At 38.2% G+C, this 20449-nt stretch overlaps 1 protein-coding gene across 10 annotated transcripts in view; it reads right to left on the bottom strand.

Annotated features, from left to right (window-relative positions):
• The window catches only part of CTPS2 (CTP synthase 2), a 158064-nt gene that overhangs the window by 81513 nt on the left and 56102 nt on the right, over positions 1-20449 (bottom strand). For all 10 annotated transcript variants that reach the window (XM_045022516.1, XM_045022306.1, XM_045022006.1 and 7 more), the window contains 4 exons: positions 14805-14893; positions 13561-13655; positions 11825-11887; positions 10882-10925 (listed from right to left, as the gene is read on the bottom strand). In XM_045022516.1, coding sequence (XP_044878451.1) covers positions 10882-10925; positions 11825-11887; positions 13561-13655; positions 14805-14893 — 291 coding nt within the window. The remainder of the gene's footprint in view (positions 1-10881; positions 10926-11824; positions 11888-13560; positions 13656-14804; positions 14894-20449) is intronic.

Here is a 20449-nt window from a genome sequence, read left to right as displayed (position 1 = left end):
GTTTGTAGGGGGAAATACCCACAGAAAGGACTTTATGAAACCTCATGGGTAGGGGTTTATGGTGCCCCTTCAGTTGTAAAACTGTTTTCATTAAGTCTTTTTTCTAAAGTATGCAAAACCTTTGATCATTGGAGCTATAAGATTAAAATTAGTGTACTGTTTTTAATGACAAAAGAAAAATTTCATAATCGGGGTGGGGTGGAAGCATGAAGACTATAAAGGTTGTCCCAACCCCGCAATTCTCACTCCTGCTGGATTCTGTTAGTTGTTCTGGGTTTCGTGAGTCAGGTAAGTACGATCTGAATTTATTACACGTTTAAAATCTCTTATATTAATTTAGCATTTTCATTTAGAAATGGGTTGAGCCCATTATATTGAGGAAAAAGACCACTGTACCTATGGGTTAACAGTTAAGTATAACATATTCACTGCTGAGATATTGGTGGGAACAGAATTATCTCAATAGGAAAAAAAATCAAACAAACCTACATACCTAGTTGATAGTTTCATTATATTAGAGGAGATTTACATTTTCACCTGTTGATAACTGCTTAGTTAACATAATCATTTCTAATTCAAAAACTGCACTTATAATAAGCAATTGTTGTTTATACCAACTGCTTGCCCTCTTCATCCAAAACAGACACATGCTACCTGGAATGAAATCCATCACTGATTTTTTCCTTCTTTTTAAACATTCAAAAGTAGGGTTTTGTTTTTGTTTTCACAGTTATTCTTCAGGAATATAATCAGAAATATGGAAAATTTACTTGATGATAACCTTTTAAAATATTTCACCCAATATGCACTGATGGAGGGTAGTACCAGCGCGCTGTCCATTGGTGGACTAAAAAACCTGCTTCAGAATCAATTTTCACAGTATCTGAAGGTAAGTGTAGCCCAAGCAGCATCAATTATACTCTCTGTGGAATGAGTGGGAAAATGTAAATATAGGCCCTGATCCTGCAAGGCAGAGCCTTATGCCCCCACTGACTTTAATGATCATTGTCAAAGGGTCAGTATGTGAATCCAACACCTGCCTTACTCACATAGTTGTAAGGAGTTCACAACTTAGCACTATGAAAGAAATACTTTTAATGTATTTTATAAGGTGTTCTGAAGGCAAAGTTGCACCAACTGGATCATATAAAATATTCCCCCAAGTCTATATACTGTATCTTGAGTCATCTCGGAAGGTCTTAGACTTTGAGACTACATAAATGTGACTGGTAATTATTCGATTCTGAAAACAGAAGTATCAGAATTCAGGTAAGAAGTCTGAAGAAGCTGGTAAATAGTTGAAGTCCCTGCTGTAATGGAAATGGAGATGATAATTCTCTGTGATTTTAAGAAAAGTGCAAAGGCAAAAAATCACCACCACCATTTGATCTGCAGAAATGTTCATATGACACCATTTGAGGGTTTCAAGAATTATCAGATTTTGGAAGATTAACTGGAGTTGGGTTTTGACTTCAGTAGGACTCCAAATAGTTTTCTTTGCTGGACTGGCCATTTAGATGTTAAATGTGGGTGTGCTGAATCAATGTTGGTACATTTTGTCAAAGGCCTGACCTCAGTGGAAATTCCAGAATTTTGTGAATAACAAAAATCCACTTTATTCATTTTGCTACAATTTGTTGGATGGAGAAAAATCTTTTACATGATCCAGTATATGCAATTAAACCTATGGAAAAATCATAAAATATAAAAAAGTGTTTCCTTATCAAACAATTATCATAATTTATAGTCATAGTTTAGTTAATTGGAAAAGTTAATTGGAAACAAATTTGTAAGTCTGCTAAGGTGCTTTCTTACTAAAACTTTTTTATATCAGTCATAGCCGGTTCAGCTTTGGAGAAAAATAAATCCAGATTTGATTGAGCATTCACATTTCACCTGTGTTATCAATGATTTCTATTTGCAATTTGGATAGTAGATTTTTCTAGCATTTTCCCTGTTTGCAGAAATGTGCAACTTGTTTGACACTGAAATAGATGATATAAAGTATGACACAACATAAAAAAGCAACTTAAATCACAATCAAAACTAGATTTATCCCACTTCATACATCTGACTAATTACCAAGAGTGTTTTCAGAAAATTCACTGCACCAGAATACCATGTGCACTTTCATAATATGGACTGGACTAAAAGGAGTTAATGCTCTTAGCTAGATTTACCACATTTAAACAATTTTGCTAATACAATACAGAGTATTCTAAATACAGGGGGGAACAGTCCTGTCTCAGGGCCTGATCCAAAGTCCAGTGAAGTCAATGCGATTCTTTCAACTGATGTAAGTGGGCTCTGGGTTAGACCCTCAGATAGTACTGTGTGGTAGATGTTGACTTTTAATGGTGACCACCGTTGCTCAGTGAGTCTATGCTACTGCTTTCTCACCTGTCTTTCTTTCCCCATCTTTGTGATATAGTCCAAACTACTTCTTTATAGTCTGACTGTGAGAATTTTAACTATTTCTTAGGAATGCTCTTCTATAATGAAAGGTAAAAGGCAGATGATTGCTCACACTTTTCAGAGGACTGGTATGTCTTTGATAACAATGTTAGCAGACTGTGGGCACTGCATTTCTTGGTTAGTCAATATAACAATCTCCCTCCACACCCCCCCCCCATGTACTTACTGGTAGACCCCATAGTAGTAGCAACACCTCCATAGTAACTTTAATAGTTAGCATACTTTATGGGCTATGTTTCTTATCAGGAAGTATCTATGACCATTAATTTTTTTACTTAATTTTTTTAATGATTTTTCTATAAAAACAGGATGCATTCTCTCTCGATAACATAATTAAATCGTTGGACAAAAATAATGATGGGAAAGTCAGCTTTGAAGAATTTCTGTCCATTATAAAACGTGTAACTGGCACAGGCCAGTAAGACAAAAGGAGGAGGACCACCACTGGCAAAGGAAGAAAGAAAAAACTTGGTATTCATAAAAAGTATATATATATATATATGTGTGTGTTTACAGATTTACTTATTGTGATAACATTATCAGCAGATAATAAAGATTTTCTTTAGTGTAAAAGGATTGGTCTCCTTGTACTGTATTTCCTTTATACTGGGTATCAACACACTCTAAGCAGGTCACTTCCCAGTTATTTTAGAATTAACATTTTTATTTCATGCTACAAAAACATGATTAAGGAAATGGCCTTTATATAACTCCTGCTTTATGTGGGGGTAGTACTTTGAAACATGGGACAGTTTGAATTCATGTTTTTGGAAGGAATATGTGGTCATATACATTGTCAGTCTATCACTCACAGCAAGGATTGTTCACTACAGTATACTAGTCAATTCAATTTAAGTCAGGACACACATCTCAATATAGTAAAATATCTGAATTAGATATATTTAAGATTCATATGTTAAATACAAACTTACCAATATTCTATTTACTATTTTTTAAAAATATTTTCCTCAATAACGTGCATAAAATATATCTAACAAAAATAGCTGTACTTAGGTGAATCAAATAAAAATCTATAAGGAATATCATAACTGTATACATACAAAATGAATTATATCAAATCTAAGATCAAATATGGCCCGCCTATTACAGTAGAACCTCAGAGTTACAAACATCTCAGGAATGGAGGCTGTTTGTAACTCTGAAATGTTCATAACTCTGAACAAAGCATTATGGTTGTTCTTTTAAAAGTTCACAACTGAACATTGACTTAATACAGCTTTGAAACTTTACTGTGCAGAAGAAAAATGCTGCTTTTAATCATCTTAATTAAAATGAAACAAGCACAGAAACAGTTTCCTTGCCTTGTCAAATCTTTTTTTTAACTTCCCTTTATTTTTTTAGTAGTTTATGTTTAAAACAGTACTATACAGTATTTTATTTTTTATTTTTTTGGTTTCTGCTGTTGCCTGATTCCATACTTCCAGTTCCAAATGAGATGTGTGGTTGATCAGTCAGTTCATAACTCTGGTGTTCATAACTTTGAGGTTCTACTGTATCATAAATGTCTCTGTGACCTCTGGACTGATGTCCTATGTTCTAACAGGATTTATTCATTAAACCATTCTGACACTAAAGGTTTTGATTCCTTCATTATAAATCAGCTTTTGCATATTCTTGCTATTGACAATATCATAATAAAATATCTTTGATATCCATTTACTTTAACAACTTTAAGTTACAGTTAATAACTCATTAAAAAAAATATTATTAGGGTTAGAAAGTCAAGCACTCAAAGTTAGGAAATGTCAGAATTAAGGTTGTTTATGCATCCTTCATTTGTCCTGCTTATGCATATGCATTATGGTACAGCATTTAATTCCATGATTACATTCTATTTATTTTCCAGAGGACCCAGAAAAAAACATCTGATGATGAATTAGATGGATGGTCAGGACTTTACAGTACCTGGCTACAAGCAGAGCATCCACCATTCTCTCTGCTGGTATCATGTTCTGCCTTATGACAGACAGTTCAAAGAAAAAATGTTCCAAAAATTTACTTCACTGTTTACATTTTTTAAAGTAACATTTTGCTCGTTCCGGGAACCTTTTAGCAAGCAATATTCACCGCAACTATGAGAGACAGGCTTGGATTGCAGTTGCGTGGGATGATGTTTGTATTATTATGAAAATACTTTCACCCATACAGCTAACTGTAACACCAGTTGCAATTTAAGAGGCGATCTCTTTGCTAAAATGAAACTTCCAAACACCTTTTCTTTAAGGGAGCTCTGACTTTAAGGGTCCAATCCTGAAAGGTGCTAAGTGTCTTCAACTCCCATTGAAGAAAAGGGATGTTGAAAGTGCTCAACACTTCATAGGAAACACCAAACATGTTTCTGAATCAGGCCCTAAACTGGGAACAACTTACAGTACATGGCTACATAGGTGCAGAGGGCAGATGAGATATATTTCTATTGGTTCAGATCCTAATGCCTGTCAGTCTCACAGCAGGGACATCTTATATCCATTTTTTCAAATGGATTTGAGGCAGCCCTGAAAAATATTCAGAGTGGGAATACTCTAAAGGAAGGGAGATTTCACTCTTTCACATAAGTGGTAAGACATTTTTCTGGTTTGGCTATACATGCACAACTTCTGAAATTTGTTTTTTTGCATTTGTTATAGATACACATTACAATTTATGCATAGAAATAACACTTAACCTCTTTCAATGAATCAATAGGAGCTTAGACACTGACTTCATGAGAGTGTAGGATTCAATTCAATTAAAAATAAGGCATCCCTGTAAGAAGAAGGATAGGCCACTAACTTAGGACCTGGAAGACCTGAGTTCAAGACCCTACTCTACCATGTAACCTTGGGCAAGTCACTTAGTCTCTCTGTACCTCAGTTCCCCATCTATAAAATAGGGATAAGAACACTTTCCTACCTCACAGGGGTGTTGAGAGGATAAATTAAAGATTGTGAGATAAAATAAGGTACCTAAAATAGACTACTGTGTACACTTTGGTCCTTAAGTAACTAGTGTTTCTTGGAAAAAAATATTTTTCAAGTAGTTTATTTTTGGCCAAATATAAAGTATTTTCATACACCTTGTTTTTATTTCAATTCTTGCTATGGACCCAACCCTGCAAATACTTCTGTAAATGAGCAACTTTACACATGCAAGTAATCACAGTAAACTAAACGGAATTACTTATGTGTGCAAGCATTTGCAGGACTGGGATCTATATTTCTTTTCATTTTATCTGTGTTGTACAATAGGAGAAATTTCTGACTTTGACTGTGTTACTAACACTTCTTGTAAGCTATAGAAAAAGCAGGCAACGGGAAGTAAGCATTAAATAGTGTTATAAAAGTGTCACTTGCTCTCAAAGCCCACTTCTGACCCAATGCTCAGGGTTATAAAAAATGCTTACATTTTACTTATTCCAAAAGGTCAAGAGCACTTCATACCACATGTAATATCAGAAATATCATGGAAAATAAAGTTTTAAAAATAAAATCAGCATCTTCAAGCAGTGTTAGTAACACAGTCAAAGTCAGAAATTTCTCCTATTGTCGAGAGTAAGGAGAGCTGGGTTCTATGCCCGGTTCTGCTACTGATGAACTGGGTAACCTTGAGCAAGTCACTTCACCTCTCTGTGCTATTTCTTCTCCCATCTATAGATGAAACTTACCCATCTGTGCAAAGTGCTTGGAGTTCTACAGATTAAAAGAACTATTAATTATTATTTTGTGACATTCAGATAAAAGATTTTAGTTCAAGACTATTTCTAGTGCTAAAGCAAGGATGGATAAATGCATTAATGCTAACAACTATAACAGGAAACTCAGACATGTCCACTTTAATTTAAATCCCCTAGACACATTTTATAATGCTTTTCACCATGTGAGAAGGAAAAATGGTACAATTTTGTTTAAAACAAACTTTGTAGTTAAACTTTACAATGTGCAAGTCACTAAAAAAACTCATCAACCAGTGTTTTGTATGCAGAAACTATCAAATGGTTTCTCAGCACTGAAATATCAACTGCACACTACGGTTCCAGTCCTGCAACACCTACAGATTAACTTAACTCCTGCGTGTAGCCCCTCTGACTACCCATGGAGCTCAGCAGGAGTACTCATGTGCATAAAGTTACTCCTGGGTGTGTCGGCAGGATCAATGCCAAATAATGCTCTTGTAATCACACTGAACCATGGAACAAGATTAAATAGATGAATAATAGTTGAACTGATATAGATCAACAACACGGTAGGAAACTCCCTTATAGCTTAAGTATGCATTTGTTACTCTTCAAACAAGTCAAGTCACAACATTTACCTCTTCAACTTTAGAATTAAAAGCAAAAATCTCAAAAAGAAAATCTTCACAGTGCTAAAAACTTTTGATCAAAACAGTTTCTGTGCATTCTATTACAGCAATATCACTTGGGCCATTATAGTTGCAAGGACACAGTCAATTAATAGTGTTGCCAATTCTTGTGACTTTATCATGATTCTTGTGATTTTTGCTGTTTTTCTTAGCCGCAGCTCCTTGAGTCAGGTGATTGTGTGAAAATCTTAGCTTTTTTTTTTTATTATTTAAATAAGTTTCTAGTCTTCATGTTTGCAGAGAAAAGCTGTAAAACAGACTCTTACAAGCTCAAATCCCAGAAGGCAAATAAAAAGAACCCAAAATGTATTAATTATTTATAAGAATCTCATGAGTGTTAAGCCAATCTCGTGATTTCTGGGGTTTGGCTCATGATTTTTGAACACTTGAGGCTGGCAATACTACAGGTAGTAAATTAAAAAGAGTTACAAGAAATTCCAAGTTCTACACCTGCCCCTGAGAATCCTCACCTATTGCCATGGTTCAGCAATCACATAGTCCTAATTTTTTATTAAAAAAAAAAAAACAAGCAAAACCCAACTGTTACTGGACCAGTGTTTCTCCACCCCAATTCTCCAGGAGCAACTTCCAGAGGAGGAGTAGCCAACACAAGGAAGAGGAGTACAGTAAGTGCTCTACTTCTGTTTCAAGCCTTACTGAGCTGCTGAGGGTGCTACCATGGGAGTGACACAGTGTTCCCTCATCAGCTCTCACGGTGCATGAAATCATCTCTATGGCCTCAATAATTCACAAACCTTACTAACCTGATCCCCGTTAAATTATTTCTGTACATTACTATAAACAATATCCAAATATTTTAATACAATGCAGGCTTTGTTAAACTGAAGCCTTTACGGTTACAGGTATTAATATGGTAAGATGTCCAGTTGAAACAACTGAAGGTTCGCTTTGCCTCACTCAGAGGTCAGCTGTGAAATATCAGCATTCCCACTATACAGATTAAGATTCAGAAACATGCTTTGTAGAGTAGCTGTTATGCACATCACACGCAAACTGTTTAAACTCCATTAATTACATTAATCTTTCATGACTTTCAGATTTTACATTTATTCCATTATTTTCTCCATTTAAATTGTACTTGAATGAATGTCTTGCTTCTCCTTTAATGCAATGAAAATGCTGCAGATCACCCAATGATTCATGATATTTCCGTACAACAGCAATATCTGTCATAGATATGAGCTTCAATTCACTTCTCAACATCTTTTCCCTTTTGTATGGGGTCAGAGGTGCCCACAAGTCTTCGCTACTCCTTCAGGTCCATGACAGGGGTTCATAGGTCTTGGGTTCCAGTCCTTTTCTCTTCAATCTTCTTTTAACAGTCTCTCCATCGTATCTTCTGTCTTCCACATCCTTTCTTGCTGAACTCTTCCTCCCATGCTTTCTTTGTAAATCATTCTTCTCCCATTCGTATCACTTGTCCACCCACTTCAAATGTGCACTCTCCAGCCTATTTATTACTGGGAGTCCCATGTTCATCTTCCCCCAAATTTCTTCCATGCACACTCTGTCTTCCCTCCATTTGCCTGCCATTCTCAATATATTACGTGCTACTACCAGTGTCTTAGTATCATAGAAAATCTTTTTTCTTCCATATGCAAAAGACCCGACCATTTCTAAACCACAGAGCAGGCAGGGAAAAACACATGCAGCATATACTTTTCCTTTCAGTTTGTTACTTAACTGAGGTCCTACAGTACTCCTTCTATCTTTTTCCAGTCACCCATGCACACTGGGCTCTTCTTTTCAATTCTCCAGATCTCTCTTTGATAGCACTAAGGGTATGTCTACACTCCAATAAGACACCTGCAGTTGGCCTGTGCCAGCTGACTCTGGCTAAGTGGTTGTTTAATTGTGGAATAGACGTTTGGGCTTGGGTTGCAGTGAGAGCTCTGGGATCCTCCCCCTTCACAGGGTCCTAGAGCCTGGGCTTGGGCTCGTCAAATCACAATTAAACTGCTCCATAGCTCAAGCCCCATGAGTCAGCTGGCACAGGCCAGGTGCATGTTCTTAACTGCAGTTTAGACATACCTTCAGTACTTCCCAAGTACCCAGATTCTTTCTTCTGAAGCTTCAATCAACAGCTCTTTTTCCACTCTCTCCGCTTTCAAAACTTCAGGTTTCTTTGTGTTTATCTTCAAACCATGGTCATCAACACAGATGCCCACTTGCTATTGTTCTAACATTTAGTACTACTATAGCACTTTAACACAGAAAATTGCTGTTAGAGTTGAAGTACTGAGGATGCAGCAAAACTGCCTCACGAAAAGCAACAATAAATACACAGACTGATTGCTATTACACTGTAATAAACAGTAGCTCTCTGTAATCATTGATAAAAAAATACAGCATGTAAACTAGAGGCTGGAAATGAGCCTATGCTGACAAATTTAAATCCTGATACAGATCCAGACCAAAATTAACTCAAAGTGTGAGACATTCAGATATGGGGTATTGGTTCAAGTCCATCTTTAGTGAGGACTAAGGGATGTTCACAGGATACAAATAATCCATAGCACTTCAATGGCATGTTACAAAGATCATCTACTTAACAAGCAAAGAAACATGGCAACATCAGGATAAGTAAAATGAGATTACTGACAAGAACATTTTGAGGGGGTTAAATGTCACCTGCAACAAGGTTTAGTAGGTGAGACTCGGAAAGGGAATAAACTGTAAAGGCATAATAGGAAGAAATTCTGCTGATGCCCCCTTCCCAAGGACAAGCATTCAACACATCCTAAGATCACAGTCTTCCCTGTAGCCCGGCCCTTCTGCATCTAAACTTCTGCATCCGCCCACCAAACAGGCTTAAGATAACCTTGATAATATTCAGGGTTTCAAGAGTACATTGACTTATGAAATTCATCATTCATCATTTCTTAGATTCAAAAGAAGCATGTAAGTAAAATGTGACCTCTTGCAGTCTATAAGGAGGGAAATGAAAGGGATCTTTTAAACTACATTACCGTTGGTGTACTGTCTGAATTTCCATTTGTTTACATATGAGTACATTTTCAAAGTTCACGTTGATTTTAATAGGAGGCATGCAGACAAGATTCTGTACAGCGCTTTGATAATCTACCTTTAAATTCAGACTAACAGACCTCTGTCAATATACATATTTCACGATCACTTAAAAAATAAAAAATTGTATTCATATTTTGAAGACTCAGCAAAAAATTCATTTTTACATTTCAGATTACAACCCAACACTTCTGGAGCAAGCTGACACTGGAGCAGCAGTTTAACATTTAGCAGTCTATTAATTCAATATCTATCTAAAACATTTCTCTTGTCTTATCTTTTTCATATTCAGATCATCTGTGAGCTTTCCTGTTATGAGAATATTACATGCTCTCCTCAACTATGAGATATTATCAGGGTGCTCCCTTCCAAAATTTTGCCAGAGCACACATGGATGGTGCGAGTGCAACTTTATATTATTGAGTCAAGAGGACTTTCTGTCTGGAAAAGCCAAAATCACTACTATTGGAACCATTTGTACTTTCACTTTTACTAAATCCACCATGATGTTTTTAAATCCTTAACCAATTTTCCTCTGCTTTGGGACAGTCCCATCAAACACACAGCATAGAAAACTGTCCTAAAGAATCACTTTCTCTTTGTGACTCTATCACATAAAAAAAATTATACCAGTACTTCTATTTATGTTCCCTGCAATTTTATTGCAAAAAATTGTGTTTTGATAAGAGATCTTTCCTACCTTATAGCTTCTTGTTATGTTTCACTCTACAATAACTACGTTATAATCCTTATCCTCTGCTTATATCAATTTGTGGCCATGCAAATTACTCTGATATAAAAATCAGTATTGTATCTTCATTACTCTTACATCTTCATTATAGTGCTAAGTTCCTATTTAAACAATAAATATGCTAAATATGGACAGCAGACATCTCTTCATGTCACAACACATGAAAAAGATACATAGCCTGTCATCTAACCAAGGCAAAAAAGGGGTATTAAGAAAACATACAGAAGAGACAAATCAGTACTTACAACAGGGTATTTTGTGTTTGGGTCAAATTCTGTAGAATTTGCATCTGGAACACAAAAAACTCAGAATAACCAACATACGTTTTCATTGTCCTAGATCATCAGCTTTGTTGGCTTGTCGGGCTATACTGTGCCCTTAGGCACAGCCTTGTAACGGTGTGTGTGTAACGTACAACACCCCAGAAGCAGCCTCAGGAAGCACAATGCCTCAGGGTAAGTCTACACATCAAGAAGGGAGTGTGATTCCCAACTCAAGGAAACATATCTGTGCTAGCTCTGATTGAGCTAGCACACTAAAAATAATGTGCTAAAAATCTGTGGCAGCATGAGCAGTGGGACAGGGTAGTGTCTGCCCCAGTGTCTCAGACAGGTACGTACTCAGTGCAGCTAGCCCCTCTTCCTGCTCATGGTGCTGCAACTACACTTTATTTTTAGTGTGCCAGCTAGATCAGAGCTGAGTCTTCACGAGCTGGGAATTACACCCCTAGCTTGAAGTGCTGACATACTCATAGAGACTCATCAGAGTCACACTTCCTCCCCTGATACCTACTTGTTCTTGAGAGTAACAATTTACTGTTGGCCTAAGCCAGCACTAAATTACTACCTACCCTGCACTTATTTGGCTACTCTGCTCAATGAGTATTGGGGTGGAGTCAATGCTCCTCCCATTCCCCCCCACTACCTACCCACCTGCTTGAGGGACAGAGTATAGAGGTGAGCTGCCAGTGTATTCCTATGCTTCTGAAACCAAGATCTGAGTAGCCTGCACAGGGGGAGAAAGGGAGTTCTTACTCCCTTACATAGGCATATAGTCCAATTCACAATCGAGCTCTTAGAATTTGCTCACATTGATCTAAACACATAATACTATGATCTGAATAATCTAAAGTTAATATAAAGAATAAGCATTCTTCTAAGTGAACCAAATCCATACTAGGATACTCACCTTTCCAGTTTAAACAGTTTCTTGCAAACTCCACCACTGCCAGCTGCATCCCCAAGCAAACTCCTGCAAAGAAGAGAAGAGAACAGAGTTTCACACAATAAAAAGTAGAATTTGCAAAGTAGCCTCAATTTTGCCTTCAGAATACCCAGTTTTGATTTCCGGCTACCCAGTTTGTATGTACAAACCCATACATTCTGGGAATCCTGAAGACTGGTTGACTAACTGTTGGCAAGAAATGTAAAGGTCACTCTAGACTATTCATAATATCTATGACCTTAGAGTCCTACTAAATAATTTTTTTTCATTTTAAATGTTATGTGCCTAGTAGGGACAGGCTACAGCTGAAAGTTTGGGTATGTTCAGATCCAAGATTTTGGCCAGGCCCATCCCTAGTATCTAGTCAAAGAATTCACCATGCATCTTAGATTGTAAGCAACTCAAGGCAAGGACCACATCTTCTTATGTGTATGCATAGCACCTGGCCGAGATCCTAACTGGACACTACTATAATAGAAATGTATAATTAAAAGTAATAGCAATACAGAAATGATTAGACATAACAAACATGTTGAAAGGGATATTTTCTTGGGATATATTAAGCTAAAATTATAATGTTGCTGATTTATTACTCTTAAAAAGATACTCCAAATCAAATGTGATTCTAAGGTCTTTGATGCAGGGACTGTCTTTTTGTTCTGTGTTTATAAAGCACCTAGAACAAACGGGGCCTGGTCCGTGACTGGGGCTCTGTGACGGGGCAGAGCGGCCCCGCACTGGTGCCGAGGGGGTTAACCCTTCCTTCTTGGCAGAGGAAGCCCTGCTCCGGAAGCCCTGCTGGGCATGCTCCAACTGGAGGGTAGGTATAAAAGCCTGCAAAACTGCTCAGTCAGGACTGACCACCAGAGGAGAAGGATGTACACAGCCAGCTCCCGAGGAGAACCAGCCCATGCTCCAGGATCCAGCCCGGCCGGCACGTGCCCTGCGGCCCAGACGGAGGACCCAACAGAGGGATACGGACCGGTAACCCCCCACACCGTCCCGGAGGGGAGAATACAACGTTGAGGGTAGGAAGTGACCCAGGGGAACCTTAGGGACAAGCTGCGTTAAAGCAGCACTGACGCTTGGCAAGTTGTGGGTGGATCCCCGCCGAGCCAACAGCAAGGGGAACCCTACCAATAGGAGAGCCCTGGGCTGGGACCCGGTGGAGAGGGTGGGACCAGGTCCCCCTACTCCTCCGACCATTAGGCAACACTTCCCCGCATGAGGGAGGAAAGACGGACTCTGGCCATTGGGCCAGGCTACCCTGATACCAGGGGCGAGTTGTATGGACTCTGACCATTGGGCCACGTTGCCCTGATACTTGGGGCAAGCACGTGGGAACCTGCCATTAGGCCCCATCGGGACGCCCTTAAAGAAGGCAGGCTGGGAAATTCGAGAGGCGAGGCCCTGGCACCCATCCCTCCTCTGCCACAAAGGGGTGTGGCGGTGCCAAACCCGTCACAGGCTCTTAGGTGATATCGCAAAACAAACAACAAATAATAGAGTCAGCACCTCTAACATAGAACTTGAATGCTGACTCGAGTCAGAAACCACTTACATTTTAATGAGGTGCATGCAACTTTGCCAGGTAGATTTTAGATCCTATTTTAACAGCTACTATAGTTTTATAAAAATTAACCACCTTTTTCTACATATCTTCAACACCCAGTAATATTTCCTTAGTTGAAAGATCTTACCAAGAAAAGGTTTTTTCTTTTTTCTTGCCCAAGAGATTGCTTGGAGTTTGCCTTCTGTTCCCCTAAATCCAAACCCGCCTGGGACCAAAATGCCACTGTAATAAAATCCATACATAAAATGATTGGGATGTAAAATAAGGACAAAAAAAGAAAGTCCCCGTGTGTCACTTAAAGGATAGACTTGTCAGGTTAAAATTAAATAAATGTGGTGTTAAGGGACACCACATTTTGTATAATTCAAGGTGCCAATTCTGGGTGATCTTTAATGAGAAATGCACCTCATCAACATGAAAAATCCATTGGACTTATTTCAAGTTTTGGAACATCTGCGTCAGTGTTCTAGCCAAATTCAAATAAAGTAATTACATCCTCTCCAGTGAAATTCCTATTTCTTTAATAAGCTCCAGAATTCTTCTTCACCCTAAACTTGTTGGATGGTATTTCTGGTGCCTTTACAATAGCTGCTGAATAATACTAAAGAGATGCCTTTTGGTAGTGGATGAAGTAAAATGTTCCCTTTAGTTATACAGGGGGAATTGCTGGTCCCAGTGACATCAATCGCAAAACTTGTATTGATCTCAATGGGGCAACTCACAGTTTAATAATTTTACAAAGCAGATTGATGCTTATAGAAACAACCTTACAAAAATGTCATGAATATTTAGTAGCCCAGGCACAACATTTACTTACTCACTTTTTACTATGATGTTTGATGACAAAAATAAACTACTGATCCTTTAGTCACATCAGAAAGGGTAGAATTTTTGAAAATGCCTAACTCTTCAAATGTACCTAAGCAAGCAGGCACATTTAAAAATCCCACCCAAAGAGGCCAGAACAGAGGTTGAAGTTCTGGCCCAATATTTTTTAACTTGCTATTTCCTTCAGTATAAATCATTCTCGTCACAAACCATCATGAAGCTATTTCTTCCTGTCAGCAACAAAAACAAATTCCTAAACAAGTCTACCTGATATAGTGAATGGTTCAAAATCTTTTTAGTAATATATGATTTGCCATTTGAGATGCACTTTAGAATTAGTGTGATATTTTTACATAAAATCTTTTCCAACGATGGCTTTTGCATTGCTAAGTACTGAGTTAATGAGAAGAAAGATAAGATGGTATTGGATATTGAAATTATACAAGACACTGGAAAAATCAGTTAGGAAAAAAATTATATTAAACAAAACAACAAATCATTAAAGTCTTCTACTTTGTATAGAGAATACTTGATGGCACCTACTCTGCTTTGCATAATTTTTGCCATGCCTGGTGGTATTTCACTGGGTTCTCAACTTCCGTAGAATGCTCAAGCTCTATTGAATCTATATACTAAGAAAGAAAAATATATGACAAAACAGTATTTCATTCCACAGAAAAAGCAATATAATGTTATACTGTACAACAAACATTTATAGCATAAAAAAAGTCTGCACGACTTTTCAATGATTCTCACAATAAATCTGCATATAAAAAATACTAGCTAAAGATCCAACCCTGCAAGGACCCCTGCAGCAGTGCCAGAACTAGGGGTGCTGCCGTACCCCCGGGCTTGAAATAGTAACAACAAACACCAAATACATGGTTTCCATCATCAGCACCTCTACTATAAAAATTATTCCAGCACCCCTGGACCTCTGTTTAGGTGCAGAGGTCAGCCCATAAGGAATTCTTTGTAGGGCTGCGTCTATCGTTATGGTGTGTGTAGCTTTCTAACTGTAAGTCTCTCTTCTATGTACTTTCCTCCCTCTGAATTAGTTCAAGATAGCAACTATTCCAGATTGAGTCACACACACATTCTAGACCAGATCCTCAGTTGATGTAAATGAACGTGGCTCCACTGAAGTCAAAAGAGAAAAGAAGATAGTGGGGTAGTTATGGCATTGGACTGGGACTCAAAAGAGCTTGGTTCAGTTCCTGGCTCTGCCACAGACTTCTTCTGTGACCTTGGGAAAATCACCTAATCTGTGTCTCAATTTCCCCCTCCATAAAAAAGGATATTTAAATTCTTCAGGGTAAAGATTGTCTATTCTGTATGTATATATAGTGCCTAGCACCATGGGGGTCCCAATTTCAATTATTTATACAAATAATAATTAATAATACACCAATTTACACCATCTGAGGATCTGGCCCATAATGTTTGTTTGTTCTTTGCTATTTTCTTTAATCTAAAATAAAAATCACCCACTCTGAAATTACACATTTTCTCTTTATCTATGAAAAAACATACCACTGGTGAATGACAAGATTGTTTGAGGTTTGTTTGATTGGTAATTTTGAGGTATGAGAATTACCTTCTATCCAACATTTTCTTCTTTTCCAAAAGATACAGTAGCGAATATAACTGCATATTTTTATTATGCACAAATAATATGCTTTTTATTGATTTACATGGTTGAAAAGAGAAGCTAGCTAATGGTACATTTAAAATTAGTTCTGCTTTCACTGTCAAATACACCAAGTCAGCACATTTATAACTACTTGAACATTATAGGTTTCATCATTCAAATATGCAAATGATGTATTATAAATTAGGTATCACTATGTTACATTAAAGGACTGCTTCAGAACACAGGATTAGACTGAGGAGCTGCTGGCAAAAAGGCTGGAACACAGGTGTTTCGCAAGAGCTCTGAAAGTGGAATTGGCTCTGGGGAAGCTTTGTCACTAATTTTGGCCTACCTTGTGCAACCTACGTGACTGCTTTGGCCGACCTACATGCATGCTTAACTTTATACATGCAAGTAGCTCCAGTGAACCACTGTAAGGCTCCTTGTGCATGTAAAGTTAAACGTGTTTGGAAGGACTGGGACCTTGGTCATCTTTGTTGAAGGTGAACAGGGCTTGTTTAAATAATAGATAAATACAATTCACCCCTATGCAGGAAGCCAGTACAAGATTTTGAGCACCAATTAAACCATCAAAATAGGAATTAAGTGGTGTGTAGACCTTGCGCTGGCTCTTTACATGGGGGAGGAGGATTTCTCTCGATGCAAATGAAATAGGATTCAAATCTCAGTGTCTCAACTGGGAGAGAAATTATTTATACAGACTCACTCGCGTCTCAGATTTTACCTATCACTAAGCAGACAGTGCTTTCATAGTTAGTAAGGGCGCTAACATTATTTGCCCCATCGTTTTCAGGGTCTTTTGGCAGAAGGGACAGTGCCCGCAGCAACTGAACACAAGTGCACACAAAGAGTCTGAAGAACTTTCCAGGAAGAAAAACAACTTGGGGAGCAAAGCTATATCTGGCATGATGATGATAACACTTAAATAATGATAAATGTTTCTTGCATCGTTGCAGCAAAACTCTGGAACCAAAGTAGAGCAAGCTGTGCAGTCTGCTTCAGAGATGGAATTTCTTATCTCTATGGTGTCTATCAGAATGTTATCTCTCACTAGGGCTGCTTGCTCAGCCTCTCCCGAATTAATCTGAAGAGCAGAGTAGCAGGGAGGTGTCTTAAGGCAACTGCTGTCAGATAAGACCAAGTCATTGGAGCCTTCACTACTGGGGTACTGCTCCACTCAATAAAATGAGAAAATAAAGGCAGAGCATATATCAATTAATGTACCTCAGTCCTAATGCCATATACCATTCCTTGTCAATTGACCCAGATGAAGGGTCTATGCGGTGCAACTGCTCTGATGCCCCCGACTCTATAATTCACATACGCATATTCCAGCAGGGGTTCCAAAGCAGCAGCAACACTTAGATTGGCAGCCCAGGAACGGCACTGATGGGCAAATAACAAACAGATGTGGATCTCAGGCAAATTACAGTGCCCTACTTATAATTTTGACCGAGAGTAATTACTGGCTTCTTGTACTAAAACAGCTGGTTTGATTATGCTGGGTACCCTTGGAAAACACCGTGTGGGAGCTAGAGCAGTTAAAGTCAGGAGTTCAGGGTTCTATTCTTGGTTCTAATAGGTGGAAGAAGGCCTTTTTTTTTAAAAAGGGTTTTCTTATTTCTGATAGATCTGCTGATCACCTTCTCTTTGAAGAGACTTCATCATAATCCCTACTTTTATTGTACCAAAGTAGGTGCCAGAAATTAGAATGTGTCAGCATAGACTAGTGGACAGCGCACTGGACTAGAGCTCAGAAAACATAGGTTCTATTCCTGGCTCTACTATTAGTCTGCTTGATGACTTAGGGTGATTTCACCTCTCCGTGCCTTGGTTTCCCTGTCTGTAAAATGGGGATGATGATACTGACCTTCTTTGTCAAGCACTCTGAGATCTACTGATGAAAAGAAATGGGCACTGTTGTTATCAGTATTTAAGAGTGGTGTCTTGCCTGTTGTGAGGAGAAAGGTGGACAATGTTCTGGGATAGTGATAGACTTAAGGAGCTCAATTTATTTACCTTAACAGGGAGAAGATTAAGAACATAAGAACGGCCATACTGAGTCAGACCAAAGGTCCACTTAGCCCAGTATCCTGTCTTCTGACAATGGCCAGTGCCAGGTGCCCCAAAGGGAATGAACCAGATAATTATCAAGTGATCCATCCCCCATCACCCATTCCCAGCTTCTGGCAATTACAGAGGGGAGGGACACCATCCCTGCCCATCCTGGTTAATAGCCATTGATGGACCTATCCTCCGTGAATTTATCCAGTTCTTTTTTGAATCCTGTTATACTTTTAGCCTTCACAACATCCTCTGACAGAGTTCCACAGGTTGACTATGTGTTGTGTGAAGAAATACTTCCTTTTTAAACCTGTTGCCAATTAATTTTTTTTGGTGACCCCTAGTTCTTGTGTTATCAGAAGGAGCAAATAACAATTCCTTATTTACTTTCTCCACACCAGTCATGATTTTATCTATCATATCCACCCTTAGTGGCCTCTTTTCCAAGCTGAAAAGTCCCAGTCTTATTAATCTCTCCTCATATAAAAGCTGCTACATACCCCTAATCATTTTTGTTGCTCTTTTCTGTATGTTTTCCAATTCCAATATATCTTTTTTTAGATGGAATGACCACATCTTCACACAGTATTCAAGATGTGGGCATACCAGAGGCAATATGATATTTTCTGTCTTATCTATCCCTTTCCTAATGATTCCCAAGATTCTGTTCACTTTTTTGACTGCTACAGCATACTGAGTAGATGTTTTCCACAATGACTCCAAGATCGCTTTCTTGAGTGGTAACAGCTAATTTAGACCTCATCATTTTATATGTATAGTTGAGATTATGGTCTCCAACGTGCATTACTTTGCATTTATCAACACTGACTTTCATCTGCCATTTTGTTGTCCAATCACCCAGTTTTGTGAGATCCCTTTGTAACTCTTCGCAGTCTGCCTGGGACTTAACTATATTGAGTAATTTTGTATCATCTGCAAATTTTGCCACCTTGCTACTTACCCCCTTTTTCCAGATCATTTATGAATATGTTGAATAGGACTGGTCCCAGTACAGACCCCCTGGAGGACACCACTATTTACCTTTCTCCATTCTGAAAACTGACCATTTAATCCTATCCTATGTTTCCTACCTTTTAACCAGTTACAGATCCATAGGAGGACTTTCCCTCTTATCCCATGACAGCTTAATTTGCTTAAGAGCCTTTGGTGAGGGACCTTGTCAAAGGCTTTCTGAAAATCTAAGTACACTATATCCACTGGATCCCCTTTGTCCACATGCTTGTTGACCCCCTCATAGAATTCTAGTAGGTTGGTGAGGCACGATTTCCCTTTACAAAACCCATGTTGACTCTTCCCCAACAAATCATATTCAGTTATGTGTCTGATAATTCTGTTCTTTACTATAGTTTCAACCAGTTTGCCTGGTACTGAAGTTAGGTTTACTGGCCTATAATTGCTGGGATCGCCTCTGGGTGATTTGATAACAGTTTAAGTACCTAAATGAAGAACAGAAATTTGACAGAGGGCTCTTCAACTAGCAGACAAGATTATAATAAGATCCAATGGCTGGAATCTGAAGCTAGACAAATTCAGACAGGAAATAAGGTGCACATTTTTAATAGGAGGGTAATTAACCATTGAAATAATTTGCCAAGGGCTGTGATGGATTCTCCATCACAGGCAATTTTAAAATCAGGATTGGATGTTTTTCTGAGAGATGCTCTCATTTAAACAGGAACTAATTCAGGGAAGTCCTAAGGCCTGTTTTATACAGGAGGTCAAACTAGATGATCACAGTGGTCCCTTCTGGGTTTAGAATCTATGGAACCTGGTGAGAGGGGGAATTCTTCCTGAAAAGAGTAGAGGGATCTACCTGAATTGGGGAACTCGATGCGGAATGCAGACTTATTTTAAGAGGTGAAGGTTGTTATATAGTGACATCTACTATTGTTATTTACTATTGAAAGGATGCTCTAATATCATGGTGATGATGTCACATCAGAAGATAGATGGATGAGATTAGATAAAATCTTCTAGCACCACTATTATCATCCTGCTTTACTCCAAATGTTTAGCTCTGCTGTTCAATTTGCTCCTGACAGACATGTCACTTATCAGGCTTCCAACAAAGTGCAAATTTCCAAGAAAATCAATTTGTGGTCATTTAAATAGGGAGTGCAAAAAATGTTTACCTGTTTGGGATGCTGTTTCGTAATTCTGCAGCTCAAAAACAGCTGTGTTCTCAAATGAGCATTGGCATGTGTTCCATAACGAAGATTAGGCCCCTATATATATGTTGTTGTTTTTTAATTAGAGGGGTGAATTTAGTATCTGTAAACTGAGTAATGCAGATGCACAAGCCGTTTTTCCTCCAAAATTTGGTTTGTTGAAGAAAAAATTCACTGAAGGTTTTTTTTTTTTTAAAAAGGATTATACATCTGCAGTAGTCAATATACTGATTTAAATTCTAAGAACAAATTGTATAGGGACAATAACAATATAGGCAAGT

The sequence above is a fragment of the Mauremys mutica genome, chromosome 1 (genome assembly GCF_020497125.1).
Source record: "Mauremys mutica isolate MM-2020 ecotype Southern chromosome 1, ASM2049712v1, whole genome shotgun sequence".
Lineage (NCBI taxonomy): Eukaryota > Metazoa > Chordata > Testudines > Geoemydidae > Mauremys > Mauremys mutica.
This window is presented reverse-complemented; position numbering and strand designations above follow the sequence as displayed.